The 20,438-nt window shown below is 36.4% G+C and overlaps 1 protein-coding gene across 5 annotated transcripts in view; it reads right to left on the bottom strand.

Annotated features, from left to right (window-relative positions):
- The window catches only part of COL21A1 (collagen type XXI alpha 1 chain), a 97,310-nt gene that overhangs the window by 20,861 nt on the left and 56,011 nt on the right, over positions 1 to 20,438 (bottom strand). For all 5 annotated transcript variants that reach the window (XM_032104674.1, XM_032104673.1, XM_032104676.1 and 2 more), the window contains 3 exons: positions 18,774 to 18,827; positions 2,370 to 2,414; positions 1,972 to 2,025 (listed from right to left, as the gene is read on the bottom strand). In XM_032104674.1, the coding sequence (XP_031960565.1) occupies positions 1,972 to 2,025; positions 2,370 to 2,414; positions 18,774 to 18,827 (153 nt within the window). The remainder of the gene's footprint in view (positions 1 to 1,971; positions 2,026 to 2,369; positions 2,415 to 18,773; positions 18,828 to 20,438) is intronic.

Consider the following 20,438-nt stretch of genomic DNA (forward strand, 5'->3'; position numbering starts at 1 on the left):
CTATTAATAGACCATCCACAAGCTTTCCATCTGTTTTTTCTGGAACAAACATATTCAGTGTGACTAATACAAGGAAAATCCCACTATCTTTTCTGGTTTAAATTCCCTAATGGCATATAACATATTCAAATATTCCATGCATCAATCTCCTATTTAATTTATCAGGTGACAAAAAAATACATTAAATGAGTTGACAGGAAAGAGGAATAAATTATTTTCAAGTGTATCATGAACCAGATGTTATTTATCTAAATAAAATTTAAAGAAAACATGGTAGGTGAGTTAAATAAATATGCACGCTTTGGAATCCCACAAGGCCTTATTATAGTTGATGATATAGCCTTCCCTCTGGCATTTTGTTCAACTTTGGTCAGAAAGAAATGGAGAAAAAAATTCCAGCAACAGGCAATAAAAATAGTTAGGAGGCACAGGTGAGAGAGCAAATGTTCACATGTTAACTAAGTGTATGGACACTTGAACTTTCAGTTCAGGCACTGTTTCATGCAAATTTGATCTGGACAACTGCAATACCTGGTTGTCAAGGAAATCTATTTTTTCCAGAGAAGATCTTTAGGTGGCTGCAAAAGTCCTCTAAATTCATGAAAAGAAAATTAACCAATGTACTCTCTTTATACAAAAAAAGCTTTCTGATATCTGTAATGTAGTGATTGTGCCTGCGGCAGTCAGGAAAGGAAGAGCTGCTGTGTGGACAGGGGTAAGTCTATAATGTAGGAAATCCTGAATATTCTGGATGACAGAGTAGCCCAGAATTTTTAAAATCTGAAACTAATTTCAATTTTTGTCTCCAACAAAAACTCTTTCAGTTTTAATTGATCATATATATTTTATTAAGAAACTGTAAGAAGAGGAAAGAGAGGGGAGGGGAGGAGAGGAGAGGGAGAGGCCATACTAGGAGGCCTCATAGTAGCATACTCCAGCACCAATATCTAAATGATGCTGAGGTTAGTAGTTACTTTCATACTCAGATGGCTAATCTGGCATGCAGTGACATGCAGTTATGCAAGACTGCACATACCAAGATGGTCAAATATACATGTTGCTAACCTTCATCCAAACAAGGATTCTCTTCAGAATAGGGAATACTGCAGTGGGATGTAAGCCCAACTAATTTTGGTATCAGGTCTGCCCTTACGCAGTCCAGAAGATGGTAACCTTAGCTAGGATGTTAAAGAGATTCATCAAAAAGAGGATTATAAGGTCCACACTGAGAGCCTTGGCATCTTCTTCCTTCAAGGGTCCTGTCATCCAACCAAATGAGGTACAAGCCACCACAGCAACCCTGCAGTCACTGAAAGTGGGAAAGAATGGTGCCTGAAAAGATTATTGCTGTCATGCAAGGAAAGGTAGGTACTAAGATGGTCTTAACAGTGTGACAGTACTGATGACTGAGGAATTAATATCAAGGCCCATTTAGAGAACCACTGAGTATTCTGCATTTGTCCTTGAAGATATAAATATATACTACTTCTATTTTAACACTACAAAGTGATATCAGAAACCCCTTTGTCTATCAAAATGGATGAAATCCAGCCTGACTACTGGATGTCAAGGGGAAGCTCACTGATGAAGATTTTCATAGGGAAAGACCTCAAGAAAAGATGGGAGAGCTAAATCGTGAGACAGACGAGTTATTAAACTGAATAATACAATCTCTTAACAACCTGCAAAATCCAAGAACCTATAAAAATGTACTCTCGCCTCTTGTCAAGATATTCAGAGGCTTAAAGTAATGGCAAGGGTAACAGAAAAAAACAGTTCACAGCTTTCAGTCAGAATTTCCACAGTGCAAATATGTCACTGAGCTAAAAACTTACATTTGTCATAGCCTTGTCTTTTCAACCTGAAAATGGTAGTTTGCTCCTGTATTTGCCATTGCATGTTTGTTTATGACAAGCAGAGAAGGACAACACCACAATTATTTGTTCATAATAACAAAATTTTTCAGCTTACAGTATCTCCTGGTGACCCTTTTGCTCCTGGTTGACCTGGTGGTCCAATTTCACCCTGTATTTTTTACATAAAGAGAAAAATTCTGTGACTAATGCACATATACTTAACAATTTTTTAATATATTCTTTAATTATGCAGATTTAGTTAGTTAAGATTGTTTCTCAAGGTATTATGAAATTAGCATGGTTTCTTTTAAACTATTCATTCCTTCTGGAATAGTTGAAATAAAAACTAATGAGAGATTTTTAAACATGCCATGAATTATCTCCATTGTTTTGCAGCATTGATTTGATGTCACAAATCCCCACTATGAAAACTCTTCTCTAAGCCTGAACCCTTAGTTTGGAATGGGTATACATAGTACAGATTTTAACTATATTTTGAACAGCTAATAGTACCTTTTGTCCTTTTGCTCCTTGATTTCCAGGAATTCCAGGAATTCCCTGAGAAGGAAATAGAAAACCTTTTAAATATATGGAATAATTTCACCAGAAATTTTTCAGCATTTGCCTAAATGGTTTGCGTTCAAAATATGGGCAAGGAAAAAAAAAACCAAAACCAAAAAAAAAAAAAAAACAAAAAACAAAACCAAAACAAACAATAAACTCACAAGCAACAACAACAAACAATATAAAAACCCAAGAATAAAAATCCCTCAAAGCAGCAAAAATACGTAGGAGAAAGAGCTCCAGCTGGAAACATGCAAACTTATCTAGGGATACAGTGAAACACTAATGTTGAATTGTTCCCCACTGCTTTTGTTGCAGGAGTCCACATCTGCTGCTGGGCAGGCTCACATGCTCTTGCTTGCCCCAAAACCCTGACTGACACGGTGAAAGAAACCATTTTACATTATCCGTAAGATTCCTCACATAAGTTAAAGCAAAAGCCCTGGTCAGCGGCACCACCATCAGTATGACAGATCATATTTTCTCATCTAAAATACAGTGACTTTGAAGAGACAGATACAGTTTTATTTGATGTATACTAGCTGCTACCTCCATAAATACATGAAGATCTCTGCCATTTCCTCAACATCATTGCTCATTCAGCTCTACAGTATATATCACATTTTTCTTCCAGTGATCATTTAATTGAACATGATTCAGGTTAAAACAAAATTTCATATATGCTTAAAGCAGAAGCCTACATAGTAAGTCTGGTTTTTTCTCTCAAGTAAATCTCACCAAGATTTGTTGGACAGACAATGTTCTTACTTGTACCATGATTAATTTGCAGCAAGAATTTGGGTAACAGACTTTACATTTTAATTTAATATCGAAAGTAATATGTTGCAGTGAAGACAAGAGGACTGTTCTAGACACCACCAAAACAAATGCATTCTATGGGAAAAAAATAATACGAATGTGACAACCATAACCCAATCGTCTCCATATGGATTACACCTGTGCAAAAGATAGTTCCATTGTTTTGCAGTTTACACCCACTTCTAGTAAATAATGACAAGCAGAAACAGTTCATTGGTCAGTGGCATATGAGTTAACGATTATATCCTGAGCATTTTACAGACCATCAAAATTCTAATGTATCTATCATGAAAGGAAAAGATCAAATAATGTAATAAAAAGAACTTGAAAATAATGCCTCATACTGAGGCTTTCACATTATGTTACATAACTCTTCTTTTGTGCAAAACCTTCTTAGATCTTTTGCACAAATAATGAGATGGGAAATAGGGCACGTTTGTCACCACATTTAGGAACTTCCAGACCTATCTGTGAGTTCTCAATATAATTATTTAAGATAATTATTTAATACAATATTTAATAATGTAGTTGTTCATTTCTGTAGCTGTAAAATATAAAACCAAATTATGTACCTGTAATATAAACCAGAATTTCATATATGCTGAAAAAACATCCCACTAGGCAGCAACCTTGTTGTCCTGAATGTACCAAAGCTTTCCATAGTTACACTTCTGTGCAATTTGGAGGGCTCAGAGAAGACAGTTCCACACACTTATCCAACACAACAAATTATTTACCACGATATAAGCATGCCTAGAAGGAAAAACACAATGTCCTGCTGAGCTGGGTTGATCTTTCTTGGTTAAAATAAATTGCTGGTACAAGACGTTTCATTTTATATCAGTGACGAAGAAAGACAAAACTCCAAGAGCAATTGTAAAACTAAGTCACATTTCTGGTTTTTTCCCTTTCTGACTGATTCTGCACTACTGAGGTATGTGGAACTTAGGCCCGTAAGTCAGTGAGAGCTGGTCCAGACCTTAAAATTCTCTTACGCTTCATTGACATTCACTCAGCTAAGAATGCATCTATTGCTTATGCTGATGTAAGTGATTTCCAGAGTACATGGGGTGGAGATTTTCAGTTACTCTCCACATGTCAGCTGGTATAAAAGGAGGAGAATGAGTATTTCCCACTAATTATTTTTCTGTGTAGCTTCCATGGTTCAATAATTACAAAGACTAATTTCTGTAGGATCAGCTCCAGATTACCTAAAAATTTAAAACTGATTTCTTCTCATTATCTGTCCCAATCTATTACTTCCATTTACATGGATAATCTCTGGTTATGCCAATTAGAATTATTTGCACTTTCTCAGAAGACAAGGTTAAAAGGCTGTTTAGGTATCAAGAGTTTCTTACCTAACTTCTAAGTCAAAAGCCAACTCAAGCTATGGAAATGTGTCTTGTTCCCAAACAGAGATTTCATACACAATACAAATCCTCAGAATCTGAGCATATATTTTATTTTAGCCCCATGAGTAATAAGACATTTTTAATAAGAAGTAATGTTTAATAAGATGCCATAACACTAACTAAACCGTCGAAGAAACCTTACTTCAATTATCAAAAAATGCATTCTTACTTTAAAGTATGAGGCAAAGCAATTATTTTTACACCATTTGTAAGACAAAGATTTAATTTTTTTGGAGAGTATATTGCAAATAAAATTATCACAAATGCCTGTGTTTAATCAAAACTTAATATGAAACACATTCATCATGCAATTTTTCTGCCACTAAGGGAAAAACAATGTTTGGAACTGCTACAAATGGGAAAACTGCCACCCACTGGGAGTAATAGAATTAATGCTGTGGAATAATTCATGATTCACTGGCCTATAGAAAAAAAAACTGCCTTTGGCGACGTCCTTTGCAAAACTATCAAGCACACTTTGTTCATATATAACATGAAAAGGAGTTGTAATTCTAAAGTTTCTTTTTCCTTGTCTTTCCCAAAAATGCATGTTAAATGGTTTGTATGTATCACATACGCAGCTATAATGCCAACAGAAAGTAGCATTACATTTCTAGCCAGAATAGCTAAAAACCAAACCATCTCCTGTGCTCTACTGATTTCTGTCCTTGTAACAGTTGAAGCATTTCTATACTTCTGAATCAGTTAATTTGCTCCCCTTTTTCTTCATGTAAGGTTTATTCAGTGTTTCTTCATATTGTCTCGGTTTTGGAGACAAAACTTCAGGAGGAAAGGGCCTCCCCTTTTCCTCCAATAAGACAAGTGGGTCACAAAAAGTGAAAGTGGGAAAAAGAAACCAAACTGTTTATTAACACGCAAAGAAAACAGGGTAGAAGAGGATAAAAAAAAACCTCAAAATATGACAAATTCCCGGAGAGAGAACAGCCAGCCGGGCTCAGACCAGCCGGGGCCACCCCGCGGGCCTGCCAGGACCACCCCCGCAGGGTCCCCGGACTAGCAAGGAGGGAAGGGAGGCAGTGAGGCAAGGGAAGAAAAAAAGAACAAGAAAAAAACCAACAGAACCTTCTCCCAGCTAGCTGGAACACAAAGGAAAACAAAAAGGAGCACAGTGCTCCCGGCGCGCTCCCTCCCGAGCCCCTGGAGCCGTTGGGCTGAGCCGTTCAACTGCCCCGCACTCAGTCTCGTGGCCCCGCCCCCCGGGTCCGTCTTAAAGGCACAGCGTCCTTGGGCATTGAGCGGACGGTTAAGTATTACAGCTGGTGGTGGGGTCCGAGGCTGTGACCCAGGAAGAGATGACCGGTCCAGGGAGATGGTCCCGAAAGGAGTCGCCTGCCCGAGGTCCAGCGTCTTCCTCTCAGCTGCTGGCAGAGGAGCCCTTGCAGAAGCTGTCAGCTCTTTAGTGATATCAGCTCGTGATTCCAGCTCAGCTCTGCAGGGCAGCCTCTAGGCCAAACCAGACCGGAAAGAGAGACGAGAAGGCCCGTGTGGCTGGTTCCGCACGAAGGTAGCTTTATTATGGGTTCCCTCCGGCGAAGGGAAGGCCAGGGACGAGCTCTCTCCTCTACAGAGGCAAGCTGGTCTTCTTTTATAGGGATACAGGGGATCAGCAAGGGGACCAATGGATTACAGAGGGTCTGGGATAGACCAATGGGTTACAGAATGATCTGCATAGGGTATCCCAAAGGATTGTGGGTCTACTTTTCCTCACCACGACTCAAAAGTAGTCACCTTTCCAGGGAGTCCTGCTGGGCGATTGCAAAATCTTTTATCTCAGCAGACATCCCTCCAGGGCAGTGGCTGGGCATATCCCACAGTTAAGGAATAAAGCGGCTTCGTAACATCACCTCAGGACACATATTTAAAAATTAAGTTAATTGCAAGCATTGCCTCAGTTCATTCAGCATCATCAATCCAACTTTTTCAATTACCTTCATTCCAATGTCTTCCTCCTTTATTTGAAATTTTCCCTTAAATGGGAAGTCCTCCCTTACCCCATAAAAGCCTGTAATATTATTCATTATTTTAGCCTTAATCAGAAAGTGCTATAGTCACATGAAATTTAAAGTCAGCAAGACAGTCTAGCAAATCTAATCCCTTGGTTTAAAATCATGTTTAATCTAAAAATTCTTACCTCCAGTTCTACCACATACTGCTGAGTTTGTGCCTAAATGCTAATGTCATTGTGTACCTGTCTGGCAGCTAACCAACATTTTTTGAGACTGGGTAAGGACTACTCTCCTTATTCTTTATTCAGCCTCTGTTGCTTGTTTAATCATTTATCTTCCACCCTGTGTCACCTACGTGTACCTAGAAGCCTTTCTAAAGTCTGGTTAGGCCTGGGAAGGCTATGCAGAGTAACCCCAGGACCTAAAGTGACACTTGAATGCCATGTAGATAATTGAAATAATCTCTAGTGTCACTGAAGGTGCTGTGGGATAGGAGATCTACCTTTTGAAAAAGATGTCACTGCTCTAGAAACTGTGTCGTGCATGCCAGATGCTGCAGTTGTCCTCACACAAATCCAATGGCTCTTGGTGGCAATGCCCAGGCAGCCAAATCCCACACACCTTGATGTCTACTTCTGTCTCAATATCATCGCAAAATGAAACTCATCTTGGTATGCAACTAAAGCCCTGGATGCAGTCTTCCTCAGCTGCAGCCTGCACAGCTGGGACTTCAGAACACCCAAAAGCATTAATTTGTTTCTATTGTGATGATGAACCTCAATTATGATAGTTATAAAATTCTGTATAAATATTCTCTTTTATTCCAGTTTCAGCAATTTAAATAAATCTTCCATTCTTTGATAATATCTGGCAGATAGAATGGATTTAACTGTAAGAGGAAAATGTTTTCACAATCCCTGGAAAAATTTTCTTGTAGCTTTCATTAATCATCAGGTGTCTATTTTTATTTTGGATTATATTAAACAGATGGATTTTCTTCCATGCAGCCTCACAAAAAATCCATTAAGGAAATTGCCTGGGGCCTTATATACACTTTAACTAGATGTAAGCATTTTTACTTAAGACACAAGCTACATTTCTCAAAATATTTCCCACTTTTTCTAGGTAGTACCAGGATTATTTGCGTCACCCTTATGTTTAACTTTATGCTTGCAAACAGTGGAAGAAACCATGCAGAAGACCTTTTTCTAAAACAAAACAAAACCTATTTTAAGTCTTAAAATGAGTACATATTAGCTTATTTCTATTCTTCATTTTCTGCTACTGTCTTTAATATTTCCCATTTCTTCTGTGCCTGTTAGGACAGGATGCCCTATTATGGAAAGTAGGAATTTCTAGGCTACAGGTAACATATCCATAATCATAAAATTTTATCTCTTCTCTGGAAGATGTGAAATTATAGAGTTATTTCCAAAGGCTCTTCTGTTATGAGCAAACTACTTTGCAGTCAATTCCCCAGGTAGATGTAGAGAACATTAGTATAACTCTCTTTATTATCTTATTTTCTTCTGATGAAAAGATGGCTTTTATAGCATATGTGACTTCTCTGATTTATGTTTCAATCAAATGGTTCCTTCTACTCTGAAAAATCTGCAATTCTGATTCTGGGAAGACCCTAAAGGACATTACATGAATTACAGCAATAGAACAAGATACAAAAAAGATATCTATCTATCCACATGTTCCCATGATCCCTTTAAACACTTGAAAAATACAACTCTTTATGTATTACTGATCCTTACTTGAAAAAGCCTATTTGATGATACATGAGAGATTTACTGGAGGCATGCAAAAAGTACAAGTCAAGACATAATTTGGATGAAAGTACAACAGTCAAAATACTTTTCAAAAGATTACAGCAAATCCTTGATAATCCTAATAGAATGAAAGACACAAACCAAATTTGGATAATGTATAAAACTGGGAAAGAAATTCAATGAAGCTGAATCTGCTACTACTGAGTAGTTGCAATTGATGAAAGAAAAAAACAAGGGCTACATACAAAGAAGCATTCCCACAGACCTAATGACTATGCACCAGACTAGCACAGCAGCTTTAAATTAGGTTCAGGAAAGGAAAAAGCATTACCAAGATCTTTGCAGTTATAAGACCACAGCTTTCAAACACTTCTTTGGCAAATCAGTTATTAGCAATAAAACACACATGTTTAATGTGGAACAGAGTGACCCTTATTGCACTGCCAACAACACAGACCTTGGAAACTATAATCTGAAAGCTGGAAATACTAACAGAAAATGAAAACTCTGTATATCTTGTCACAGGCTGAAATCAGTGTTACTCTTGTTTCTTGTAAAGAACCCTCAAAAGAATATGAACGTCAGACTTGCCAAATCTTCATGGATCCAAAGGTGGGCAGACAAACTTGAACTCCCAGCCCTTCAGGTGACACCATGATGCCCTCCCTCTGCCTATCATGCTACCACCAGCCTTAGAGACTGTGAAAACCAACATCCAGTCTGTCTAGAAATCTTACAGACTTCTAAACCCTGACAAACTGACCCATATTTGACACTTACACTTAAAGACACTGATACTCAAGCAGTTACATGCCTTCAAAATGCTTTAAAATTTCTCCACCACTTAAATTATGGAGAAAAACTTATGATGGGTCACAGCACTTGAGCACCTTGCACACATAGGACAGGGCAGGCTGAGGCCAGCAGAGCCTCCCCGAAGGGCACCCAGTGCTGCTCTGCTCCTTACACCCAACACATAACCAAAGAGCTCTGTTCACACAGGTCACACTGATGCAGGACAGACTTTTCAGCCACATCCCTTTCCCATAGTAAGGAACCACTCAGTTAAATTAGCAGTGAGTAAGTTTAACAACAAATCATGCCTTTTTTTTTTTCTTTTCATTTTGGTGGATTCTGTGAAATTGGTCACAGAATGCAGCAGGACTGTGTTCCAAAAGGGACTGTAAAATTCCTACAGAATTGGTCCATTGCTGGCTATTAAGCAGGATGGGCCAGCCTGCATCTTTGGCTAAGAAAGTCCCAAAAGCTCTGACAATCTGGCAGTAAATAACAGGTGGGGGAAAAAATCATTTTCTACATACTCCTATCCATTCCCAGAGAAACAGTTCTGTGGTAGTTCCTTTAGTCTTCATCTGTTTGGCAGTCGTTACATGTTTAAGAAATAGCTAAGAAAAGCTGGAACAAAGACTGGCACGAAACCCTTCCAGAGCACAAAGAAAGAAAATCACACCTTGACTCATTCAGCAATCACTAAGACTAAATTTCATTACTAAAACTAACTACTAAAGCAAAAAAATCAATTTGTACAGTAAGAGGCAAAGGTTTCTTCTTAAAATGGTTTAATAATATTAACCAAAATAATGGCTAAATCTTGAAAATGGATTTAAATTCACTCTGATTAAAGATCATGGTGTTTTGTTTTGTTTTGATTTGATTTTTGTTATGGATGAGAAGCTAAGACTGTATTCTGACAAGACTTTCCATAGCTTCAACTCAGAGTAATTTTAACATGTAAGGATTAAAAAACGAAACACTTACCATACAAATTTCCCCTAATTTTCTAGCACTGTATTTACTTGAGGTTCTGAGACTTGAGTATCGGCTTCTCAATTTCATGTTTAAAGCTCTTGGTGGACAAGAATAATCCAATGCTATTGACCAAGACGGTCACTCAGAAGAAACACAACAAGTAACTAATTACTTTGACAGCCCAACTACCACTTGAACACAAAACTAACAAAGAAGCCCTGCTATAAGTTGTTTGCTTCTTTTTCTCCAGCATATTTTCTGGAGGGCTTCAATTAAAATAACTTTAATTAATCCAAATATCTAAACTGTCTAAGAAAGCCAGAACAAAAATTACCAACCCATCAATAAATACTTGTCTTCCATTTGAGACAAGTATTTAATGATGGGTTGAATGCAGATATAATTTTCACTGTAGAAAAAATCATATCAAAGAAATAGACTAAATATATCTACTTGACTGTATGAGGTGAAATGAAAGCCATTCTGGGTAATTCTCAGAATGCAGGCTGTAGATTTGATGCCAGATACAGCACTTAGAGCTCTGATGCAGTTACAGCTAGAGGGTTTTGTATCACTACCCTGACCACAGTTCTCAAGGAGGCTGTAACTCAGACCTTCTTAGGACTCAACAAATTTTTTCTCTGGCTTCTCCCATGTTGAAGAAGAACGATGACTAGCTAGAAAACTGGGTACACTGTTACTACTCTGTTGAAGTTAGATCAGAGGAAGGAAAGTCAAACATCCTTTTGGTAAACTTCTTCCTACTTGTGGTTTAGTAACTTACCATAAGCATGCTGCGACGCATAGAATAGAACAGCAATGTGCAAATGAAATCAACTGAAATAATAAATATGTGTGTCTGCTACATTCTAACCGATTGTCTTCTTCATTCATACTCTACTCTTTATTTGGTTTCTAAGTACAGTAATTAGCTGGGGGAAGTTTCTCTTTGGTCTTCAGTCAGTGGAAATCCCAGCAGATATTTACCTAAGTCATAAAATGTAAAGAAGAAAATTGTATAGCAAGAATAAGAGGAGATGTTGCCCTTTAAAGATTAAATCGGCACATGTGAAACAATGACTACCAGAAGTATAAACATCAACTTTCCTGGCACTAACATGTCAGATGCCATCCCAATATACAACATATACAAGTCCAAACATTCTCTTCAAGCCTTTCCTTCTTCAGAAAAGCCTTTCTTGGCTGAATGAAATTAGCACACAAGTTCAGGAATGCTCTAAATGTTACTACTGACATCAGGTGGATCCAAAAGAATGCAAATGAGTCCTTTTTTAAATATCACATGTCAAAGGAAGTGAATGTTGAGCGCTTCAGGCATACATATTTTATTCCATTTTACCATTTAACTTTCAAGATCTTTACTAGCTACTCTCAGCAGGATGAACTAACCAATTGCAGGCACACACACATTATATTGCTTTAGTTCTTATTTTAAGCCAATTCAGCAAATACACTTTTAACTGATACTTGAGAATAAAGAAATTTCTGATAAAGAACACAAGATCAATTTACAGTTGTGTGGATTTGTCCATTCAACTTTTCAAAAAATCTATATTTGATCAAGTCCAGCAATTTTTTAGAATGTCTTTTTTTCAGTCCAAGAAGTAGTACATTAATATAGTTTAAATTTATCAGTACTTCATTTGCCCAAAGTAACAAAAACAATTAATCAGAAATGTTTTTGAATGATAATCAGGTGTAGTAAACTGATGTCTTCCCACTTAAAAATACATTAAGTCAAATTGCATAGCTATAATGTTAAAGTGCCGAAATAACAATTTCTACAGAAAAACCCACTGCAATATGAATACCAAGAAAAGCTAGTTTCTGGTACTGAGAAAAAAGGTAGTGATGTTTATAAGCACATGCATATTGCATTCTCTGCAATTTATGTGAAGGCCTCCAGTTTCCTAAATGCACAAGCATTTAAACAGACAAACATTTAAATGTGTTTTTGGGGAGTGTTACCATGAGAGAGTATATTGGATGTGTAATGAATACATCCATACCACCAAGTTGATTCACTCTTGGTTTCAAACCAGATGCCTAGACTCCCCCTTAGCCAAGCTGAAAACATGACAGCTAAAGGCTCAAGCTACATATCATCATTCCCTCAGTGGGAAAAAACACAGGTGGAACATGTGTCTTACTCCAGACAGAATAAGCTTATGCCAAAGCACTTCTTCTGGCAATTAAAGCTCACTTTCTAGTACAGATAACCAAGATGAATAATATCAAGCTTAAAGTCTCTACATGAATATTTCCAATAAACACCCCAAATTATTTTAATGCATAGAAGAAATCAGATTCTTCAGAAGAGCCCGTGGTTTTGTGTACAAATGGGTCTAGCTCATTGGAATAAGTCATGGAATACAAATAAATCATCACTACCACTAATTTTGTGCTTGGAAGATAGTTACTGTACTCTTTAACAAAGCTGCACCTTTAAGTGCTCACTGCAGACAATTCTTTCAGAATCATACTGTTTTAACACTCTCTTTCAGTTTATAAAAGACTAATAAATTATTAAGAGATATTTTAACAAATGACAAGCGCCTGTTTATTGTAACACAGCTCATCAAGTTGATAGAAAGATTTTATATTGGTACAACACATTTGTTAGAGGAATTTTTATCTCTATGTTCACAAAACAGCAGCAATAGGGAAGGAATGCTGGCATCTAATTTGTATCAGCATATGAATTAATAAGAAAAGTGCCAAAGTAGCCATAAAAGGTCACTACAGCATACAAGCAGAAAACAGAGTACTCTGAGTACCATTTATAACTATTTATAGCATATGCCATTCATGCCCACAATGGGTTTACAACTAGAGCTCCTTTCATATTTCCTTACAACTTTTAATAATTTCCTTTTTTTAACATTGCATTTATAAAACAGTCTTAAAGAAATGTTAGCAGGGCATGCCACCTCTTCTCTACATAATTTTCCAAAATTATCAAATTTAAAATGGCATTAAAGGAAAAAAATAACAAAAAATACTTTCCCAAGTCTCTGTAGACAAAACAAAACCAAAAAAGATAATATAATTATTGCAAATTATTATAATTAATGTAATTGAACTGTGTGAGGATATAAATTTAAAAATTAGAAATCATGATGGACAGGCAGAAAGTGTGAATTAGATGGGAGAGAACTGTTAGCTTTACAACTTAGAAAAGCAGGCATTATTTTCCAAGCTGCATTAGGTTAGTGGGTCCAAGTTGATTACAGCATTTACTGTGGCCCCAGTCCAGACTGAATTCAATGGGAATCTTTCCATTGACTTCAATGCGCTTCAGATCAGCAACTATGCTGTCATGTCTTGTATCATTTTTGTCAACTGGGAATAATAAAGGAACTCAGATTAGCCTGCCTGAAGTTCTAGAAGTCTTCTAATTACCTGTTTCATTACACCACTAATCTCATATTTATCTTCTTAACAGCAATTAACTCTTCTGTAATTACAGTATGGAATGAATTTAATTAAAATAACTTATCAGTCAGAATGAAGATAACCTAGGTTGAAAATCTGCTCAAAATACATACAGCTACCTAGAAGTTACACTTGACAGAAAAACCTCCATTCAGTCTAAAAAACGTTTGAGCTTACAGCACTATGTAATTAACAAATGATTGCTGAAAGTATTGTAAAGTCAAAGCTGTCATCTTCCCCTTTCTCAAGTGAGAGCAAGATTAACAACATCTGTTATATAGCTCAAGCACGCAGAAAGTCATCAGCAAGCCTCTGCCCTGTCTACTTCAACAATTTGGATATTAGAAGAAGGAATAAAGGATCAATACTAAAAAGCACATTGAACTAATCAAACCTACTTGTAAAGAAATAATGAATGGAATATGCCTACAAAAATCATCACTATCAGCTGTTTATGTATAAAAAATCACCCCACCCAAGTAACAATTTATTTTTTTATTTACAGGTAAAAGAATTTTCAAAAAAGAAATAGGTGTTCTTTTGAGACCCACAAGACATTATTTGCAGAGAAAATGCTAGTCCTTTACATCCCTTATGACTGCAATGCTGACACCTTTGAAAAGCAGGCCATCAGAGTTCAGCTCCTACTATCGAGGCATCTCAGACTAGTAGAAAAGCATGAATATCAGATCAGAAACTAAAAATTTTGATAGACTCACACCAACCACTTTGTTGAGTCTCCTGACCACTTTTCTCTTAAAAACTGATATATTTGCTATTAAAACTCGTAATTTCCTCTTAAACGTAGGAAATAATTTCTTTTTTATATCCTACTTACAAAGAGAGCACTATTTTATAGCAGCGCCTAATTTAAGGTGATATAAAATCTGAATGAGTATTTAGTGCTCTGTGGAATATTTCCACAAGTAATAAATTCATGCAACACATGATCTTTTGAGCACTGGAAATACAAGAGGATCTTTATGCTTTAATCTATGAAGAGATTAAAAGTAGAAATAGAATAATCAGACTAGGTGCATAAAAAACAAAGTACCACTTTCAGAAAGGAATTTTTTTCACAAGGCCTACTGCACAAATATACAATAGAGTTTTTAAGTTTGCTTTTATCCTCAGTGTTTCATAACTCAGTATGTAAATGCAAATACAAGACACAAATGTTGAGTAAATGGCATCCTAGTACCTAAAATTGGTACAAACTAACATAACATCAACATAAGGTGCATCAAGCAAAACATTACAAGACACAGAAAGGAAAATAATAGTAACAAAAACACCCCAAACTTTGCACTGCGTATTACTGTATTACTAAGTCAGGAATTTTCTTTCCTTTTTTCCTGTTTCTATCAATCTCAGCACAGCTATTAGATGCAGTAGAATTACATTAACTTTATGTTTACTTTTCAAACATACAGGACACCTAGCTATTACCAGTTTGTTTTCAGGATTTCTGCATTATGAAGACAGTACAATTTCTGTTGTACCTTTTAGTGTATCTTGAACAGGTTTCAAAAAGAATTCTGCTATCATTGCCTAGCATAAAACACACATTTTTTCAGAGAATGCATTGATCTGTATCTGGCATTCCTGATGCAGTTATGAAAGATCAACAGACAAACCAGGAGCATAGGTATAACAGTGGGAGTCAGGTCAGAAGCTGAAAGTCATGTTATGCTGCTATCGCTGGCACAAATGAGGCCACATCTGAGGTCTTGCAATGTGACCTAAATATTGAGACAAAACTCTACCATTTTAAGTGTTTGCAGATGTATTTCTGAAAAATATGATTTCTGGAGAGTAAACATGAGCAGTTGCAAATGCTCAGACATATTACTTGTGGCAGGAGAGCATATGCTAGGCCTAGAAGAGTGCTATAAATGTCCTGCCAGCTTTACCCACAAGCACTCACTTCAGAGTTCCCATCTGCATAATTGCAAACACAAGGAGCTTGCACTGAAATCCAATTCTGAAAAACCCTACCTATGTTAAAAAAGGCAGCCAGGCTGAAATTAATCTCAAATAAATCTTTATTTATACTACAGACATTTGTTGCCTCAAAAAATGTATTTATCAAAACAGCCTGTCATCAGTAAGATAGATAACTAGCCATTAAACTACTCAAGTGACAGCATGTCCTGTTTTTGTCATCAGGAAAATAAGCTTGATCACTACCTTTACTAAATCCCATCTAAATTATTCTGTCCATACTGTCACATGTTATTCTACAGAGTGGGTAGAACTGGGATAGTCTGGTTAACTGAAGTTCCAAATGGTATTACTGAGGGAAATCAAGCACATAGCTTGAAATTATTTATTTAGCTTTACAACCTACTTCTACTGTTTGTAACTTTGGGGATTAGTAAGAGTAATAATATACCAGAAAGTATTCTGTCCAAAAAATAACCACACATCTCAAAGGCTGGAGGTAATGGGAGTTCAGTTCATCCGTGCTCTCCATTCTAGACAGTTGTTCCTTAGATGTTGTCTCAAGATGCATTCATTTCACAACCATATTATTTTTATTTGCTAAAGCAAGACAGATCATAAGATGACTATTTTTTAAATCATCAACTTAACAAATTAAGCCATGTCTAACACTAATGTGGCTGAATGAAAGCAATAAAGACTGTCTGCATGTATGTTTGTGTGGGTGGGATATCCACGCAACCTGCTGAGCTGTCCCAGGGCCACAGCTGCATGTGGCTGGTTAATGATATAAAGTCATCCAGCTTCACCTGTATCATCCAAGGCTTGTCTTGTGCTTTGGCAGCCTATTTGGCTGGCACAGCATAGATCAATCCCTCTCTTCCACACCAGTGCCCTAACTCTAATGGTATCCCACCAGAGAAGATCACACTGAATTCCACAGAAGGGGAGCCAAGAGGAGGCGCTTACATGTTAGACATGAAATACACATTGGGGGAACAACAGAAGAAACAGAAACAGTAAGTTGCACAAGACATCACTCACAGCCCCCAAAATCCAGCTCACTTTCCAATAGATGAAAGACAATTACCCTCAATTGAATAGAGGAGCCCATATATCTCACAACTGTGGATAGCTCTCATTTTCACAACCCAAACACACACTTTTACCACAATGTTTCTGCATTGAACTGCCCTGCTCTTTGCTCCTCCAGGCCCTAAATAGATGGCAGCGCTGCGTTTGCTCATGCAGGATGGTGCTTCATCAGCAACAGAGGCAGATGAGCAGGGATGACTCAGTACCTTACATTTCCTAATGGTGACCTTGAGGCAATTTCATGGTCAGCATGTAGACTTTCTACTCTTCAGAACCTCCACTCATTATGAATGAAGCATACAATGCAATTTGGCTTGCCTTATTAAAATTGTTTAAATTTTCTGTAGTTGTTTCTATTTTGGAAGTCTCCCTCTGTATTATTTTGTAGTGATTTTAACAGACTTTTTAGTGCTTTTAATGTCTTAAATCTACCACTTCATTTCCCTTTAAAGCAAAATTATGAGACTTTAGTGATGAGTTTACATTGCTGTTTAAAATGTTATATTGTGAAGCATTTATATTAATTTGAAACCAAAATATATTTCTTTAGTAGATATAGTTCATACTTAACCAATGCTATCACACTAGAGTGAGAGCTGTTAAAGTATTAAAAATTTAGTTTTCCCTAGGTTAGAAGTGCCTTTTCCCTTCCATTTCTTAGAATAATTTTTTAAAAAATCACGATGACCAACTAACATTTCTTTCGTAAAAATGAAGAGACAAAATAAGGCTAGGGACAATAAGAGAACTCAACACATTTGTTACGGTGTATCAACTTACAATATACCAAAATCCCTTCAGTTGTATTTTATTATATTAAATTAACATTCACATTCAGTCTTTCTTACATATGAAGATACCATAGACTGTAAAAGGTTAAAACACCTCACAGTTATTTGGGGCAGAAAAAGAGGAAAAAATAAAGCCAAGGGAGGGGTTATGTGTGTTTTTCACTTAAGCCTGACAAGTGGGAAGAAACTCTATTGGGCATGATTTCTCAGTGTTTTGCAGTCTACTCAAAATGTGTTAGGAGGTTTTGGTGAATGTATAAAAAATTTAAATGAAAAAGTTTGAGAATTTTTCTGCTGGAAGTACTTTTTCCGACTCCTCATTATCAAAACTCTCTATCAGATTTCAGTATCATGTAACTCAGACTGCCTCCCATTACATTGAATACCACAAAATTTCTGCAGTATAAAGCTCTATCTTCTTATTTTACAATTCCAAATGTAATTCAGAATGTAATTCATCTGTAAGGCAGTGTTCCACCAATTGAGCTGCATTTACTGCTCTTGGCCTACAGAAGAATTACTGATGGTTTGAAGACAGCTGGCTGTCTCTCAGCACTCAAAGCCTGTATCTTGGCTCATCTGCTTCAAGCCGTCTGCCAACCTTAAAGAGCCAAACGAGGAAACAAAGAGGACAAAGCCCAGCTATCAGATATTAAGAGGAGGCAAAACGAGCTGCCCTGAGGAGTTGCCCAAATACCGGTATACCAAATACTTCAGTCTTTGGAAAGAAGCAAAGCAGAATGAAGCAGCATGGTCCCCAGCCAAGCAAGAAGAACAGACATGCAGATAATACGGTGTAAGAAGATGCAAGGAAGTAAAAGGCCAGTAAAACTGGACAAAGGAAAGGCAGTGGCACATAGTGAAAAAATGGACTTTAAAAGTGCCATTAACAAGTATATGAAAGAAGATACACCATGTAGCAGAAATGAGAGTTAAACCCATCTAGAATCTTACCTCAAGTAAGTAATTATTAACATCTAACTATACCATAACATCAACAGGACAGAAATCAATAATGAGACAATTTTATAATGTATATATATACTTCAGTATATACAACAGCGATACAGTTAAGAATCTTTTTTTAAGGCATCTTTGACTTTAAGGGCTTGTTTATTTCTTTTAATTAAATAAAATTTAAAGATGAACGGCAGAAAATAAACAAGCACTCTTTAAGAAATGGACATATCAACAAATTCAAACCAACATAAATTAAACATGAAGTATAACAGCCGTTAACTGAAAAGAAAAAAAAGACAAAACCCAACAAAACGAACAAATCTATACATAAGGATATGTCAGCAATTCAATCACTTACAGGCTCTCCTCGATGTCCTTCTACGCCTGGAGATCCAGGCTGCCCAACTTCTCCCTTTAAAACAAAAAAATACTTTAAAAAGCCCCTTATTTTCATAATAAAATAATTTTAAATAGAAAATTATATTTTTAACATAAGTACAATTTAAAACCAGTACACATTGAGACTTTACCAAATAAACATCCCTTAAAAGTATTAGACATAGCAAGAAGGGTCATCAATCCAATATTCCCTCATGCTGTGTCTGACAGCTATCAGTTTGCAAAAAGAGATGAGAGATAATTTTCTTTTCACTCAGAACAACAATTTCTGTTAATTTCTGTTTTTTCTGGTAGAAAAAAGGCATAAACAATAATAAACTGTTACTGTCTAATTGTTAGTATAAATAACGGTATGAAAAAATATTTCAAAGTACTTCAGAATAGAGCAGTACCACAAATATTTATCAAAGTACGTATGATACTGAAGTATTCTGAAATGTTGAATAATTCCAGAAGTAAAAGCACATTAAAAAAAGGCAAAGATATAGATATAGATGTTGCTAGATATACACACACGTATAAAATAATCTGGCATTAATTAACTTAAAATTATAAAAGCTGGACTCGAAGTTACAATGGGTAGCATCTGGGTTTCAAGCCATGTTTTTTCCACATTCTTTCCCAAAATGGATATTGTAAAAAACCAGGAAAGCGCCAGCAGAAATTTCCTTCAAAGACAGCCTGTTTGTTACTGTTCTGAATTTGATTAGAGACCCAGAATGAAGCAATGTTTTATAGCAAGCAGATGTTGAAGTCAGGCTAACAAAATGTTTGAATGAAAAATATGGCTTCTATTAACTATTATATTATAAAATTAATAAAAACTAATGAGCATGTCATATTTTTGTAGTACAATAGTAAGGAGAACAGTCCAGAAAATGTCTCGCAGTTTAAATGTACACACATTCACACAATATACTGAATTCTCTGTATATTGCTTACAAGCATAAAACATATGCAAGTACTCTCAAAATCCATGCTTTAGCAACAAAATGCTTCACTCTAAATCACCACCAGTGACAGTTAAAATTTTATGTTAATGTTAACTGTGACTATTACCAGTCTATGTTATCAAATACCAGAAAAGAAAAAAATCTAATATCTAATTTTTTCCCTACCTTCTACAGTACCAGAGAAGGAATTTCTCCTCCAACTTAGCATTGATATCTGTGTGTGTGTGTGTATATATCTAAATATATATCTATATATATGAAATACATATATACACATATAAAATAAATATAGATATATATAAAATAAGAGAGGATATTTGAAATAAATTCCTGGAGAGTAACGAAGCTCATATCACAGATAACAGAAGTCTAGTCGGGATGGTTGATGGAGGATTGATTCAGCTGACCAGACACCAGGAGTCAAATTCCATTGCCCACACACAGACATTTGGTCATATTTGAGATACCCAATGGTATCTTGTCTACTCCTGCTCCAGAAAGGCACTGGCTTTCAATAGGACTTATGTCATATCTTTCAGCTCCCTGAGTATGTTTTGGACATTAATGCATTTCAAATGCACCAGAGGCTTTCTATGTACACAACTAAACTGATACCAACGACTGCCTTCTCTGAGCTAATCTGCTCTCCAGGCTCCATTGGCATTACCCTG

This window comes from Corvus moneduloides, chromosome 3 (genome assembly GCF_009650955.1).
Source record: "Corvus moneduloides isolate bCorMon1 chromosome 3, bCorMon1.pri, whole genome shotgun sequence".
Lineage (NCBI taxonomy): Eukaryota > Metazoa > Chordata > Aves > Passeriformes > Corvidae > Corvus > Corvus moneduloides.